Consider the following 12443-nt stretch of genomic DNA (forward strand, 5'->3'; position numbering starts at 1 on the left):
ACTGTCAGCTCACAGGTCAGGAAGTCAAAGTTTTCACTTGCCTTAATATCATCAAGGAACATGGACCATTCGACAAAGAGACGACAAAGTTCATACTCTGGATGGCGACGATAGACTTCACCAATCGACCTGCCGTAATGCTCGATGCCGTTCAATGCGTTGTCTCGGAATGCCCTCATCACAATCTTTCTTGCCTGATGTATGCCTTGGACACGAATTAAGCCATCTGAGGGCCGCGTCACACTCGCTTCGAACGACCCGTTGAGCCTGCGGCAGTGAAGCTTGATCCAATCTTCCCGCCCGCTCGAGATCGCGAGTTGGTCGTATTGACCGTCGCCAGCGGTTCCAATCAGGTGGAAATGTGCGGGTGCAGGTGGCCTAGTACCCTTGGGCACGAAATGGAACGACCATTCCGCAGTCGTTGAGGTGACAACACTGGCCATCTTCACGAGACGGAGTAGGAGGACGATTTGATTGAAGGGACAGTGATGGGATGGGTTCCGCTCGAGTTGAAAGAGAGGGGGGACCGGGACTTTATGGCTGAGAAGCGAGCATGGGACTATGCAGACACCGCTAACCTTCCAGTGCAGACTTTCAGGTTCGGGAAGGGACAGAAGTAGGGAATCCCACGACTGATACCAGCTACCACCCACTACATAAAGATAAATATGAAGTCTTATAAAAGACATGATATTAGAAGTGACGATGGCATTAAACAAGAAAAGTAAAAGAGTAAAAATTAGAGATGGTGCAAAATGAAATACGACAATAATTACAAAAGGCCACACGGTTTAGATAGCCTTATGACAGTCAGGCTCCCAAACAGTTTATGCTCGGGCAGTATACATAAAAATACTCCACATCCTATGGTTACATGATGATGCAGCAGCCATCGCCACTGCCTCCGCCTAGCAATGACGTCCAGGTATAGCCTCTAGGAGATTCTGACCCGACCAATACTTTGACCACTCTATAGAAAGAATCTAGAACATCTTGGTCCTCCTTTGCCGACGTGTCAACGAACATGCAGTCAAGCTTCCTTGCAAGCGCAGCTCCCTCTTTGGGGGATACAATTCTACTAGCCACCTTGTCGCTCTTATTACCCACAATCATAATGGGCAGTCTTGTTTCGGTCGAGACCACAGAGTCCGAAGTCCCCCAGCTCTTTATCTCCAGAACCCGTCGGAACAGATACTCAATCCTATCGAAAGATTTCCGCGACGTAACGTCGTACACCAGAACTATGCCATCGTTTTTTTGGATCCTGCCATCTTTTAGGTTTCTATGGCACTCCAAGTCGAGAGTGCCGGCTGTGTCGAGAACTTCTACTGGATATGATTGATCATCAATGAAAATTTGTGCCCGAGTTCTTGATCCTTCAATGGTAGGGTTGTGCTATCCAATGCAAAAGTATTGTTAGATAATCAAAGACAAAAAATAAGATGTAACAACATACCGTCTGCACAAATTGTTGGTGGCATAGTTGGTTTATCAGTGCTGTTTTCCCAACACCGCTGTCCCCCAATACCACTATTCGGGGAATCAACGGCCATAAATGCATAATATGTTTGGCCATGTCTAGAAGTCGGGGGATAGGGATAAGCAGGGGAAGGTAGTATCTGCTGGGTTTGAACACTAAGAAGCGTATTAGTGACGAGAGGTCGAGAGGGCGCTGAAAGGGTGCCTACGTAGGACAGGTAGCGGTCGACCAAGTGAAGGGATTGTGCATCCTGTGACCAAAGTGCAATTCTGCCATTTGACTTGATTTTATATCCAATGGCAACCTAGCCAAGACACTTGCCGATAGTAGTCACTCGTAGAGTAGGCAGGGGGAACCAGAAGTGTCTATTACATCGATGATGGATACGGCATGAAACCACACCAAAGATCCATGTCTATGCCTGGTTACCGTGTAAGTGGCCTGAATATCAACCTTGGGAGCGGAGCTGAACGTGGGTCTGGTGATGAGAGTGGCCGCATGGCTTGTGATGGATCAACTAGTGCCTTCCACCAACATGATCATGCACCTAATCTACCGTGAGTGGATATTTCGCTGTCTTGAATTCACATATCACACATTGGGGGGCCTCCATGGAGGCCCCCCAATGTGGCAACACAAATGGTTTGAGCATCCCTCCGTTTCTATCATCATTTGCTCTGTATACCCTGACACAATGCCGCAAGAACGCCGTTTTGAGTTCAATGGTACCAATGATGCTTACATCAAATTCCTAGAAGCGAAAGTAGAGTCTCTTGAGGAGAGAGTGATGTGTCTGCAGCGTCAACAATCATCAAACCCTCGTTCGCAGAAAGCACCAATACCACCGAGTCGCAAGAATTTTATCTCTCTACATCCTCAATCACAAAGCAAAATAGCTAGCCAAGCTGTCCGGAATAACCATGCATTCTCTGGCCGTTTAGCTGGTGTTATCAGCAACTTTCTTGCATTATTGCCCACACTTGCTAGCCAATGGCGAGAGAAGAGACAGAGAACATCCCTCGTTACCCCAGAGCAGGTCATGCAGACCTTTCACACCCTCACACGCCTTTCGAGTCCTGTTGGTTCTACCATAAGGTCCCGTCACAGCTCTAATGCTAGTCCTATAGATATCCTTGACGACTACTGCATGTTTGCTAGTTACCTAAAGCAGCAGGCAGAACAACAGACTCAATTATCAAGATATGCAACGCTTCTGTTCTTGGGCATTTGCTGCGTGGCTAGAGAGGCTGATGTGGAACTAGACCATGTCGATAGCTGTATCAAGACATATTTGGGAAAGACTACCTATACCTCGGGTTATTGCAAGCGACTGAGAAGAGCATCAAAGTGGTGCGCCCAGCTGATGGAAAGGCTAGAAGGGTTTATAGGGGGGCACAGCCCTGGGCTGTTCTTGCTATGTATGTTAACCAACCTTCTTTTTACTAGAGGTGGTATTCTAATTGGGTAGACGGCCCAGATGTAGCCCTGTACCAGAAATTGTCTGAATCGCCCAGGTGTGCTGAAGACATCCTGCAGAAGATCACAAAGACCCTGAGTTTCCTCCGCAACGACACAATCGAAGAGCCGGCCATCTCTTTCTTGATGCCATTCATGCTGGCCTTCATGGGTCTTGAGTAAGTCCCAGGTTCCTTTTGGGTACATCTAGAGGATAACTGACGGAGCAGTCTCCAATGTGTTAACAAGGCTCTGGGCACGAATTTGTCAGAAGAGGATTACGCCTCGCGAGCCAGAGCAGTGGAGAGCCTAGCAAGCCATGACCATAACGGGCAACAGCAACAAGGTACAGCGCTGGGGGGCAGCTATGAACCGGATGGTTTTCAACATGGACATATTATAGAAGCCTCTGTTCGTGAGTCTATTAATGGCAATGGCAATGATGTGGAATGGATGAAGTTCATAAATTGGGGAAATAATACTAGCGAAATGGATATTGCCATAGCTGGGGACTCTTCCACTGGGGTGCTATGAAGCTGAAAGGGAACTTGTCAGGCTACTCTCCCCAGTGTTCTCAGTTTCCTGGAAGGATACCCATAGAAATGAGATATTTCCTCTTGCTATCCGCACGCATACACCTGGTTCAAGGATATATAATTTCTTCTCCCACTTCTGAAGTCTTGCTCTCTCATTCTCTCGGTGAAATGCGATACGTGGTGCATTATCCATATTTATCTCCCCAATGGGTATTATAAGAGCGATTTCTTTGCCCGGGAACACAGCACCCGATCGGAGCAGAAAAGCGTTTATGTTATACTTCGAGGCCAGAGTCACCTCCCTTATCTTGGACTTCTTTTATTAGTTAGTGAGGCTATCCAACTTTAAATGATAAACATACCGCTTCGCTTTTGCCCAAGTCGACAATATCATCCCACTCCTTATGGTATTGAAGACGGTAGAGCTCAATATCAAGCAGCGTTCCATCGGGTCGTTTTAGCTCAATTCTTGTCATAGATTCTTCGTTGAAAATGGGCTTAGGTGCACGCATAATGTACTGCTGGAGTTCAATAGAAGGATCAAGAATATGAGCCATTCTTTTTAGCGTGAATATTTGGGAAAATAAAAGTAGATAAAGGAAAGTCGTTCTCTGGATAAAGAAATGAATATCTTTTGTTTAGTGACGTGTCTGCATCTTGCCAAGATAAGTGAGCACGGTACATCCCGTCGGCCCACTTCAAGGCAGATCACTGGGTAAGGTGAACCAACCTAGGCGGAATAACATTACACCGATAGAAGATGGCCCGCCGCCAAACGTTGAGAGACCAAAACCATGGGGCACAGGGGATGAACCCCAAAACGCTGATATGGTTAAGCTGTAGAATAGTTTTACAACAAGAAAGTAAGCTTCACCTTAGACGTGTTAAGATATTAAAGGTATTATTTTTAGGTAAGGACTGGCTACGGTCAAGAATTCTTCTCTACATCCAAGGCTCCTTCCTCCCTCTTTGACATTTCATCATAACCTGATTTAGTCATCCAAACTTCCACTGTGACCATCGTCCGTCATGACATCGTCCATAGATGCTGTGTTGTTTTCGTACTGATCTGCACCGTCTGCGTTGTCCTGTGGGTGTTGTTCTTCGGTCTCTTCTCTGACATGATTTTGAGTTGTCTCGCCTTCAGTGTCTCCGCCTCCCTGACTTGGCTTTTCCCCATTGACAACAACTTCGTTTTCGGACATGACGAAATGCTGTGTGCCGCAATGTATTACACTTTCGTGGCTCAGAACTTTGCCAGGTTTATGCGTCCCGGGCTGGATGGGTTCTATGAATTGTATAGTGTTAGTATGATATTAGCCCAAGGCAAGAAACACAAAGTATATAAGACTTACCTTTAATTTTTCTAGCATAAGAGATCCCTATAACACACGTTTTGCAGTGTGACAATGTGAAAGCAAATGAAGCAAGGGTAAGGTGCTGAGAACCTGTCAAAAAGAACAGCAGATAAGTTCCAATTGCTGAGAATGACAATATACTTATACTTTTCAGATACACTGTTAACAATATGAAAGTCCACTGGATTTCCTCTTTAGACGAACCTCAACCGCTACTATTATCGTTTCTTCCAAGAACCAACAGCATTACAGATATGCGTTGCTTGTTCGTTAGTGAAATCGGTTAACATTCTTCCATCTGCAAGATATCATGCACTGCACAGGGCTCTGCATCAGCGGAATTAGCCTGGATGTAAGAACATGTGAGATATCCTTGCACATGCAAATTAGGAACAATCACCGTTTTGTGATGAGGCTGGCCGTCCAGCATCACATTGAATCAAATGAGTGCTCATCTCCAAGTTGGCTTCCTGATTTAGAAATTCAAGTGCCTTCTCAATTTCGTGATAAAAAAATAATCGGATGGACTGGCTTGTTCTCAGCATCCTGAATCTACCTCCCTAGCTGTTCGTTTACTTTTCTATCAAAGTGATAGCAATAATGGTGCATAAGGGAAGCTTAACTGCAAAGCGTTACAATTCTGCACGATGCCACGTTAGCTAGAAATTTATTAGTCTTTACCTTCTGCGTCCATCTTCGTCTTATTAAAATAGACTATAATAAGGGTTTACCATCATCCTACATTATTATTATTTCACGCATTGGCCGATGTTTGCAAAGCGATATGTCTATAGGGCATCAGTCCTGCGAGCAGTGGTCGGCGGTGGGAATGGCAAAGAAACACCATATCGAGATAGACCTCACCATTTTTCATATTATCCATGCACATGGGACCCCAGGCCGCTGTAGAGTCGCGAAAACACATGCACATAAAACATCCGCCTAATATTGCAATGATACTTTCCTTAAACAAAGTCATCCCATCACCACAAAACACAAAAGCCTTTCCGGTAGTGTACGGACAAGTTGCTTTACCTATCAATTAAAAACATCCTATTGAATATCTTCTGTAGCTTGACTGAAAAAAAACTAGTATGCTTATCAAAGACCGCGGCTCTAGGAAACTGGGTGACTTGAATACGGTTCACATGGCTATCGTAGACAACTATTTCTTCCTTGCGCCATAGTAAACTGTCTTCATTTGTACGCGTTGTATGCTGCATAGCATCCTTCCGACACCATGAGGCGAAGGGTTTTGAGGGGGCCCGTCTCCGGCTTCATTATCCCAGCCCACTTTACTTGGGATGCCGATGCTCCTTCAATGGTGGGTTTCTCCGCCGCCATCCCTTCATCCTTGCCACATATGGGCCCACTATTAGGGTGGTTGTAGTAGACCTGTCTACCATCGTATCACAAATTTGTGAAAACTATGGCTACCCTTGCACTTGCATGGGTGCTGGCGTGATTGGCATGCATATTAACAATTCATCACAAATTTGTGATAATAGAGGTTATTTTTGGATATGTGTAGGCCATGTATTATCACAAAAGTGGGACATGCTACTCTTAATACAGTGTTGATATAGAGCTACCTCGGTCGTGACCACCATGGCCCCCCATTCCATAATCACCAAGCATCAGTCTCAGAGCGGAGCCATGCTGAGTTCCCTATTGTGCCTCCTGCTCGTGGATAGGTACGTTATTTGCGGCACTGTGGTTGCTTGATCGGAACGTCGTGATGAAATGTCTTCTTTTTAGCATCAGAGACATGTTTGTCTGCAAAGTGACTTTGATTCTAGTAGAGGGCAGGGGGTTAGAATATAGCCAACGAACCTTCGACGCAGTGGGACAACAGCTAAGCAAACCGCTACACCTTGCCTGTGCCCTTGCACGTGGTGCATATGTAACCACTTTTCGTGCCTTCGCCGTCGCAGACATCACATTTGGCCATTTTAAGGTCTGTGTCTTGTGGTGTATTCGAAATTGATAGTGTAATAATGTTGGTGTAGAAATTGTAATGGGGAATGGAGCTATAGACAGAGTTGCGAGAATTTTAATATGCTTTTAGTTCGTCAGGCATCGCCCGCCTTCCAAAAAAAAAAAAAAAAAAAAAGAGAGATTGGGAGTAAATGATGGTGTGTCGCGTGCGGCGCATGACAGTTTGGACCCACACGGACTACTTCCTGGAACCTTCTGAACGCTCGACTCTGCCACTCATCCATCACACATTCTCAACCATGTCGAATGAACACAGAATACACCGCCAGTGTCAGACTTGCTATGTAGAGTTTGCAGGGAACAGTCAGTTGTTAGCGCATATAGAAGAGTACAAGGTAAGCACGCCGCAATATTTTTAATTCTCTACTGACCATCAAGTTTCGAGAGCAATTGCTTATCCAAGAATTGCATCAATGCCGCTTACACATGGAACGAGCCGCTTCCAATGGCTACGACAACAGTGACCTCAGCGACGATGGTGATAACACAGATGAAATCACTCACCTAAGTGATACACACAACGACCGAAAGCCCCCATTTTATTGCCCACATATTGAATGCGACCAAAAACAGCCATACACCACTCGGGGGAATCTTGTGCGACATTTTGCAACGCGTACGTTCACAAGCTTTTGATCAAGAGCTTTACTAAGGTCACGCCAGACATAGCATGCTATGAGCTGTGTACTTGTGGCGAAGTATTCACAAGAGCTCACCGTTTCCTCCGACATAATTGCCAAAAGTCCACAGAGGCCAACGATGTTTACATACAGCGGAGAATTGGACACCTCAACGCGAAGGTGAAAATAAACTTGGATCGGCTAGAGAGAGGTGGAAGATACACAAGGAAACGGAAGCAAACACAGGCAGAATTTCAATCGATCAAGAAACGCAAACCCGTCACATCGAGAAATAATATCTTATCAATGGATCCGATTTCACAAAATCATGATGCTATTCCCAGTAACGCGTATATCAACGGCGGGCCTTCTAAGGTACCAGGTCTGTCACCTGTTGCGAGTACGAACAATGTAAACTTGTCCCCTTCCGAAGGCACGGCGACGAACACAATGCCGGACAATACCAACTGGGAGCCCGTGATAACATGTCAAGCTGCTGACAGTGGTGGTGGATGGGCTTTCATGGAACCAGCGGCAGTCGTGCCTAGTGTTAATGACGGCTGGGCTTTTGCAGAGCCTGCGTCAACTTTACGTGCGGGCGACAATGGCTGGGCCTTTGCGGAGCCCTTAGTAGCCATATCAACTGACATCGCAGGATGGGCATTTACTGAAGATCCGTGTCATCATTTACCACTGTCCCTGAATCCAGCCGGCGTTGAAGTGAATAATGCCATTGTTGGGAATGAGGAAACCTAGTTCGAACAGAGACACACCAGCTCATGAAGACGATAGCCTCTGGGACGAGTTTCACATTATCAATACAATGGATTAAAATGTGAAGTTTGTTTAGTGTATGCCACCACAATTCTCTTTTCTAATCTTTCTATTCAAAGTGTACGCCAATCATGTCGCTCGATACACTGGCCATCTGGTGCCTTTGCTGTACGTTAGGTACTTTCAACTTTGGCCACCTTTGCAACTCCTCCTCTGTTGCGAAGCCGCAGGTCACTGGTGATCCATGGGGCATTTCCAGTGCGAGTCGTGCATCGAGAATGGCGCTGTAACCAACTATATCTTAGTCGAGAACTTTAGGTAGGATATCCGACTTACAGGCCACCTTCTTCAAATTCGACAATAGTCCCATGTATGCCGGCTTTATCGAGAGCAGCATATGGGACCTCCCACAGGCGATTGGCAGCTCGGACGCTATTAAGTGGGATGAGATGCGAGCCTGGAAAGTATACTGCTCGCGAGCCCTTGCCCCAGAGATGGACAAGCAGTATATCCGGGTTCTGACCTCCTTTTCTGAGCTGAAAGACATGGCCCGAGTCCTCGGCGATTCGCTGATAGTAACCTAGACGGCATCGTGGAAGACAAGACTGAAGGATCGTGCGGATACGCTGTTGTTGTCAGGTTTGGTCTACCAGGGTTTTCCGATATGTTACATACCGCATCATTTAGGACATTATCCTGGCAGAAATCCCACCCGGCTTTAGACGTACTAGAGAACTGAGATGCATTCTGCTCCATTGCTGACATCTGGGAACCGATTGTTGCGTCTTGTATACAGAAAAACCCAACATCCCGGAGTGCGGTTTGGGCTATTTCATCATGGCCAAGACTGCCGATAGGTCTGCCTGACATGGTAGTTGCCTCGCACGGTGATGTACTCAAATGACGTGAAATGCAGCCATGAAAATAAGATTTCCGGAGAATCCTTATGACTAGACTTGCAGCTTAGGTATGAGGTTTTTCACGTTTTTGTGAACAACCCCGCACCAAGTAGTGCCATTCTTGGCACCAGTCTCGCCTCCAGAACACCCTCCCCATGCTTCAATGCGCATACGCGAGGCACACGACAATGCAATTATTCGAATGGCGTACCACTTCCTTCTTCTTGAATATCATAGCTGCAAGGAGAGTGGAACTGTCCTAAGCGTGTAGTCATTTCAGTAATGTTGGCCTAGATGGAGGCCATTCGTATTGGGCGGTTGCTTGTGGGTCCTCGGAATGCGACCTATCCTTATTAGGCTATAGACGTATTAGTCTGATCTTTAGGTATCCCTTTAGGCATCTAGGCATAAATGAACGCGACATATGACGCGTTTTGTTATCTGGCGGTTTGCTTGGAACTTAATGAGCTTGGTGCTTATCGGATCTCAGAGGTACTAGCAGCCCCAAAAAGACTAACTAGACCAGGCGCACTCCGGCTTCCAGCTGGGCCTCGACTAGATCAAAGCGACCTCGAAGGAGGTCACTCGCATACGAGTAAACGCAAAGCCGGTCCTTTGCCTTGCCACCAGAAATGCCTCTGTCACAACAAGCGAAAGATATCATTTCCGAGCTCCCACTCGACGATACGCTCGATTCCTCTCAACGTAAGTTGGGCAAAAATCTCGACAATCCACGACGCGAGGACATCGCGAGCCTTCTGGGAGCTCTTGTCATATCACCAACCGCATTCAAGCTTTCGTCTCCCGATGGAAGCGGCAATGTGGCAGCTAAACTATTTTCCATACAACAGCATGTCCGAGGGGGCTTGATGAAGCTTGACCACTTCTACTCGCTCTTCCATCACGTCGTCTCCAACTCGTCCGACATCGACATCTGGGAAGCTGTTTTCGACATCATCGACAACCTCGGCGTCCTCACGCCTCCCCCATCCAGTATCGCTCCGACCTTCCAAGGAACGCCTGTTAGGTCTAGCTCGAGTCGACTTTCGGATCGCGAACCGCGCAACATTGTCGAAAGGGAGCTCTTTTTTGAGATCAGGGACTGCACTTTCCGTGACGTGGGGGGGTTCTGCGACAAATTTTTCAATACGAAGAGCTGGGACGAGAGACAGAAAGAGATGTTGGAGTCTGTAATGGCAGAACATGACGGAAACAGGTGGAAGACATTCCCGACCGTTCCCGCCGAACGACTGGTTTGGGACTGGCTTCGTTCCCTAGAAGACGGCGCGCTGAGCGGTGCGCCACACAAGCTCTATACTACTAAGACGGCCCATGAGTTTAAGGAACCCAAAGGCCAAATAGATCTATTTTTCCAGTTACCTGCGCCAGAACCGAGCGGCAAACTCGAGTACAAGCACGTCCTTGTAGTTGGAGAACAGAAGTCGTCCTACGACACGGGCCGCTTTAAAGCGGACTTCCTCCAGCTCACGCGTCTCGTACGAGGTGTTTTCACCGACCAGCCAACACGCCGATTTGTCCATGCATTTACCCTTATTGCTTCCATGATGGAGCTGTGGGTCTTCGACCGATCCGGGGCGTATAGCTCAGGCGCTTTTGACATTCACAACGAGCCTGGCAGATTTGCGCGCGCTCTTATCAGCTACGCCACGATGGATGATAATGCCATGGGCTTGGACACGTTCATCGAGCGGGAGGGCAAGCATCACTACGTTACGGTGGACGATGTAGACAGCAATAAAGCGAGAATCAGGCTGTTGAGACCAATCGTGAGGCAGAGTGCTATCGTCTGCCGCGGGACCACGTGTTATGAGACCCAAGATGGTCATGTTGCGAAGTTCTCATGGGCATCAGACAAGCGCAAGCTGGAGGTGAAACAGCTGAGGCTAGCCGAGACTAAGGGCGTCAGGGGGGTAGCGAGGGTCGTCGCACACAGTCAGATCACCACTATTGACGAGCTGCGGCAAGGTCTGGAGTTTGAGAAGCGTCATAAGTTCCGTAATGACGATGTCCACTTTGAAGATATACCATCGGTTGGAACCATAGATATATCAAGCCAGAAGCGAAAGTCGGCGTCCGATCATTGGTCTGATGCGTCGGAATCTAAAAAGCCACGGTCCAACAGCCAACAGTCAACACTGGTGGTCCGAAAGCAGAACAGCAAACAGAGAATCAGCACGGGCAAGCCCAGCCTATACAACTCCGACGGGGACATGTGGGAAAATAGGATTTATTCCTGCCTCGTCATCTCGCCGGCCGGCCGGGTGATCAGCGACTTCCGGACGATCAAGGAACTGCTGGGGGCGGTACGGGATGCCATTAGGGGACACCAGTCACTATATGAGACGGGCAATATACTCCACCGCGACATTTCGTCTAATAACATTATTATAACGAAACCCGAGATGGCAGGCGGCTTCAACGGCATGCTCATCGACCTCGACCTGGCCAAGGTAAGAGATAGCGGCCCGAGCGGAGCGCGACATCAGACCGGCACGATGCAATTTATGGCGGTGCAGGTGCTGCGCAAGACCGATCACACCTACCGCCACGACCTCGAGTCCTTTTTCTACGTACTGCTCTGGATGTGCGCGCGCCAATCGTGGAGGAATGGGTTCGCTAGTAGTGGGGAGAAGCCGCCTAAGGAAAGCGTTCTACGGGGGTGGGAGATAGGTAGTTTTAAAGACATTGCCCGGACGAAGGCAGGCGATATGACCGTGGACGGACTAGAAGGTATTATGACCGAATTTCCAGGCATGTTCAACCATGTTCAGCCGCTCTGCTTGCGGATCAGGAAGATCCTCTTTCCCCTCGATAAAGACGAAAGAATGAGCTTTGGAACCCCTGCTGGCGATCCTAATCAACTCTACAGCCCTATCATCGCGGCGTTTGATGATGCTGTTAACAATATGTAGGGAATTCTTCTTAGCATCACCGATTCGTTACTGGGTCAGGATAAGGGTGGTGCATCAGTACTTAGTAATACATCTATTATTTATCAAATAGGCTGTCTGATGCGTGAAGCCGCGCGGCTAGGCGATGAAGAGACGTTAGTACGAGGTGTGTGTGTGGATCAACCATCTATATTAGCCAACCCAGGTCAAGGTCAGATTCTAAATGTAGCGGCGGTTATATCTATATAAACACTTAATGTTCTGTCTCGAGGTTTTGTCAGAATTCCAGCAGTTGCTAGACTCCGTTTCAAAATACTCATTTCTGCATCTTACAAGACAAGCTACTTGAAATACAGAATCAGACCCTATCACACCTGAGTCAAATATGGCTCTAGAAGGTCAAAAACTACC

General features: G+C 47.4%; 6 protein-coding genes across 6 annotated transcripts; 3 read left to right on the top strand and 3 right to left on the bottom strand.

The window, feature by feature from the left end:
- Nucleotides 1-783: 783 nt before the first annotated feature.
- F5B22DRAFT_255405 (putative small G-protein Ras2) lies at nucleotides 784-1749 on the bottom strand. The gene is made up of 3 exons (XM_047970037.1): nucleotides 1689-1749; nucleotides 1457-1635; nucleotides 784-1395 (listed from the first exon to the last, which is right to left on the bottom strand). Exons 2-3 carry the CDS (start codon nucleotides 1574-1576, stop codon nucleotides 871-873), a joined length of 645 nt encoding a protein of 214 aa, XP_047835185.1. The 5' UTR covers nucleotides 1577-1635; nucleotides 1689-1749; the 3' UTR covers nucleotides 784-870.
- A 331-nt stretch (nucleotides 1750-2080) lies between these two features.
- On the top strand, nucleotides 2081-4123 carry F5B22DRAFT_587889 (uncharacterized protein). Its single transcript, XM_047973633.1, has 4 exons — nucleotides 2081-2898; nucleotides 2949-3114; nucleotides 3166-3784; nucleotides 3834-4123. The coding sequence occupies exons 1-3, from the start codon at nucleotides 2106-2108 to the stop codon at nucleotides 3467-3469; spliced, it is 1263 nt and encodes a 420-aa protein (XP_047835186.1). The 5' UTR covers nucleotides 2081-2105; the 3' UTR covers nucleotides 3470-3784; nucleotides 3834-4123.
- Nucleotides 4124-5473: 1350 nt separating this feature from the next.
- On the bottom strand, nucleotides 5474-6299 carry F5B22DRAFT_587898 (uncharacterized protein). Its single transcript, XM_047973634.1, has one exon. It carries the CDS (start codon nucleotides 5806-5808, stop codon nucleotides 5584-5586), a length of 225 nt encoding a protein of 74 aa, XP_047835187.1. The 5' UTR covers nucleotides 5809-6299; the 3' UTR covers nucleotides 5474-5583.
- A 564-nt stretch (nucleotides 6300-6863) lies between these two features.
- On the top strand, nucleotides 6864-8430 carry F5B22DRAFT_255484 (uncharacterized protein). The gene is made up of 3 exons (XM_047970038.1): nucleotides 6864-7162; nucleotides 7206-7443; nucleotides 7491-8430. Exons 1-3 carry the CDS (start codon nucleotides 6959-6961, stop codon nucleotides 8201-8203), a joined length of 1155 nt encoding a protein of 384 aa, XP_047835188.1. The 5' UTR covers nucleotides 6864-6958; the 3' UTR covers nucleotides 8204-8430.
- On the bottom strand, nucleotides 8267-9421 carry F5B22DRAFT_255495 (uncharacterized protein). The gene is made up of 3 exons (XM_047970039.1): nucleotides 8897-9421; nucleotides 8558-8847; nucleotides 8267-8505 (listed from the first exon to the last, which is right to left on the bottom strand). The coding sequence occupies exons 1-3, from the start codon at nucleotides 9089-9091 to the stop codon at nucleotides 8331-8333; spliced, it is 660 nt and encodes a 219-aa protein (XP_047835189.1). The 5' UTR covers nucleotides 9092-9421; the 3' UTR covers nucleotides 8267-8330.
- F5B22DRAFT_587907 (serine/threonine-protein kinase Sgk2) lies at nucleotides 9362-12142 on the top strand. Its single transcript, XM_047973635.1, has one exon. It carries the CDS (start codon nucleotides 9753-9755, stop codon nucleotides 12051-12053), a length of 2301 nt encoding a protein of 766 aa, XP_047835190.1. The 5' UTR covers nucleotides 9362-9752; the 3' UTR covers nucleotides 12054-12142.
- Nucleotides 12143-12443: the final 301 nt, after the last annotated feature.

Source organism: Xylaria bambusicola, assembly GCF_022495145.1.
Source record: "Xylaria bambusicola strain CBS 139988 unplaced genomic scaffold F5B22scaffold_3, whole genome shotgun sequence".
Lineage (NCBI taxonomy): Eukaryota > Fungi > Ascomycota > Sordariomycetes > Xylariales > Xylariaceae > Xylaria > Xylaria bambusicola.